This window comes from Limulus polyphemus, unplaced genomic scaffold (assembly GCF_000517525.1).
Source record: "Limulus polyphemus unplaced genomic scaffold, Limulus_polyphemus-2.1.2 Scaffold6607, whole genome shotgun sequence".
Classification (NCBI taxonomy): Eukaryota; Metazoa; Arthropoda; class Merostomata; order Xiphosura; family Limulidae; genus Limulus; species Limulus polyphemus.
The window spans coordinates 56121-57666 of NW_013672217.1; the positions used below are offsets into that span (position 1 = coordinate 56121).

A 1546-nucleotide genomic window follows, 5' to 3' on the forward strand; every position below is an offset into this window, starting at 1 on the left:
TGTTATATACTGTTTGTAAAGGCTTGTAACTCTGTAGTACTACCTAAAAACAAAATGTTATATACTGTTTGTAAAGGCTTGTAACTCTGTAACACCACCTAACAACAAACTGTTACATACTGTTTGTAAAGGCTTGTAACTCTGTAGTACTACCTAAAAACAAACTGTTATATACTGTTTGTAAAGGCTTGTAACTCTGTAACACCACCTAACAACAAACTGTTACATACTGTTTGTAAAGGCTTGTAACTCTGTAGTACTACCTAAAACAAACTGTTACATACTGTTTGTAAAGGCTTGTAACTCTGTAGTACCACTTAACAACAATCTGTTACATACTGTTTGTAAAGGCTTGTAACTCTGTAACACCACCTAACAACAAACTGTTATATACTGAATAGGAAATCTCATTCTGTTGGAGACCCTGAAATTAAGAATCCTCGAGCCCGAGAACTCTCAGAGAAATGGAAGGATGTTTGGTTGTTGGCTATGGAACGTCAGCGTCGCCTGCAAGACAAGCTAAACTATCTTACAGAAGTGAGTTATTATTTTGGTTTTTGTTGGTCAGTCTTTTATTGTAAATTATAAATAAGTGTTTATAAAAGCTCTACATTACCAAGATAAACAATTCTAATATTTAGAATGTAGATGCTTTACAAAATGTACCTTACTCAAGCAGTTCTATTACTAGGCCTATTGGTAATGTTTTACAGGTTATTTGGGAAGTCTGAAATTAAACTTTGAAGAAATAAGAACGGGTTTAGCAGATTATACAGACCATACGTTTATGAAGTTCAAGGGGTTATTTCAGCCAATCATAGTGGCTGGATGGTGACATCACTGTTAAACTCATTCAAGTGGAAGCCAAAGGTCATGCATGCAACACATTCAGTACTGTGATGGTTAGGTAGAGAAAGTGGCTGGATTCGGACCCTATGGCCAACTAGCCATTTATCTTCATAGCTTCCACATAGAATGCTAGTATGTTATGATGTTGAATGTATTCACATTCCACTCCCATCTAACTGATAGACCATTGGTTCTGTAGCAGTGGTTGGACTTTTATTTCTCTCCTAGTTTTGGTGCTGTAACAGTTGTTGGACTTTTATTTCTCTCCTAGTTTTAGTGCTGGTTCTGTAACAGTGGTTGGACTTTGATTTCTCTCCTAGTTTTAGTGCTGGTTATGTAACAGTGGTTGGACTTTGATTTCTCTCCTAGTTAGAGTGTTGGTTCTGTAACAGTGGTTGGACTTTGATTTCTCTCCTAGTTTTAGTGCTGGTTATGTAACAGTGGTTGGACTTTGATTTCTCTCCTAGTTAGAGTGTTGGTTCTGTAACAGTGGTTGGACTTTGATTTCTCTCCTAGTTAGAGTGTTGGTTCTTTAACAGTGGTTGGACTTTGATTTCTCTCCTAGTTAGAGTGTTGTTTCTGTAACAGTGGTTGCACTTTGATTTCTCTCCTAGTTTTAGTGCTGGTTCTGTAACAGTGGTTGGACTTTGATTTCTCTCCTAGTTAGAGTGTTGGTTCTGTAACAGTGGTTGGACTT

At 37.1% G+C, this 1546-nt stretch overlaps 1 protein-coding gene across 1 annotated transcript in view; it reads left to right on the top strand.

The window, feature by feature from the left end:
• LOC106473901 (dystonin-like) overlaps window positions 1-563 on the top strand; it is a gene marked incomplete at both ends in the record, with an annotated part of 56276 nt that extends 55713 nt beyond the window's left edge. Inside the window, one exon of the mRNA XM_022402306.1 lies at window positions 402-563. Within this exon, the coding sequence (XP_022258014.1) occupies window positions 402-563 (162 nt within the window). The remainder of the gene's footprint in view (window positions 1-401) is intronic.
• Window positions 564-1546: the final 983 nt, after the last annotated feature.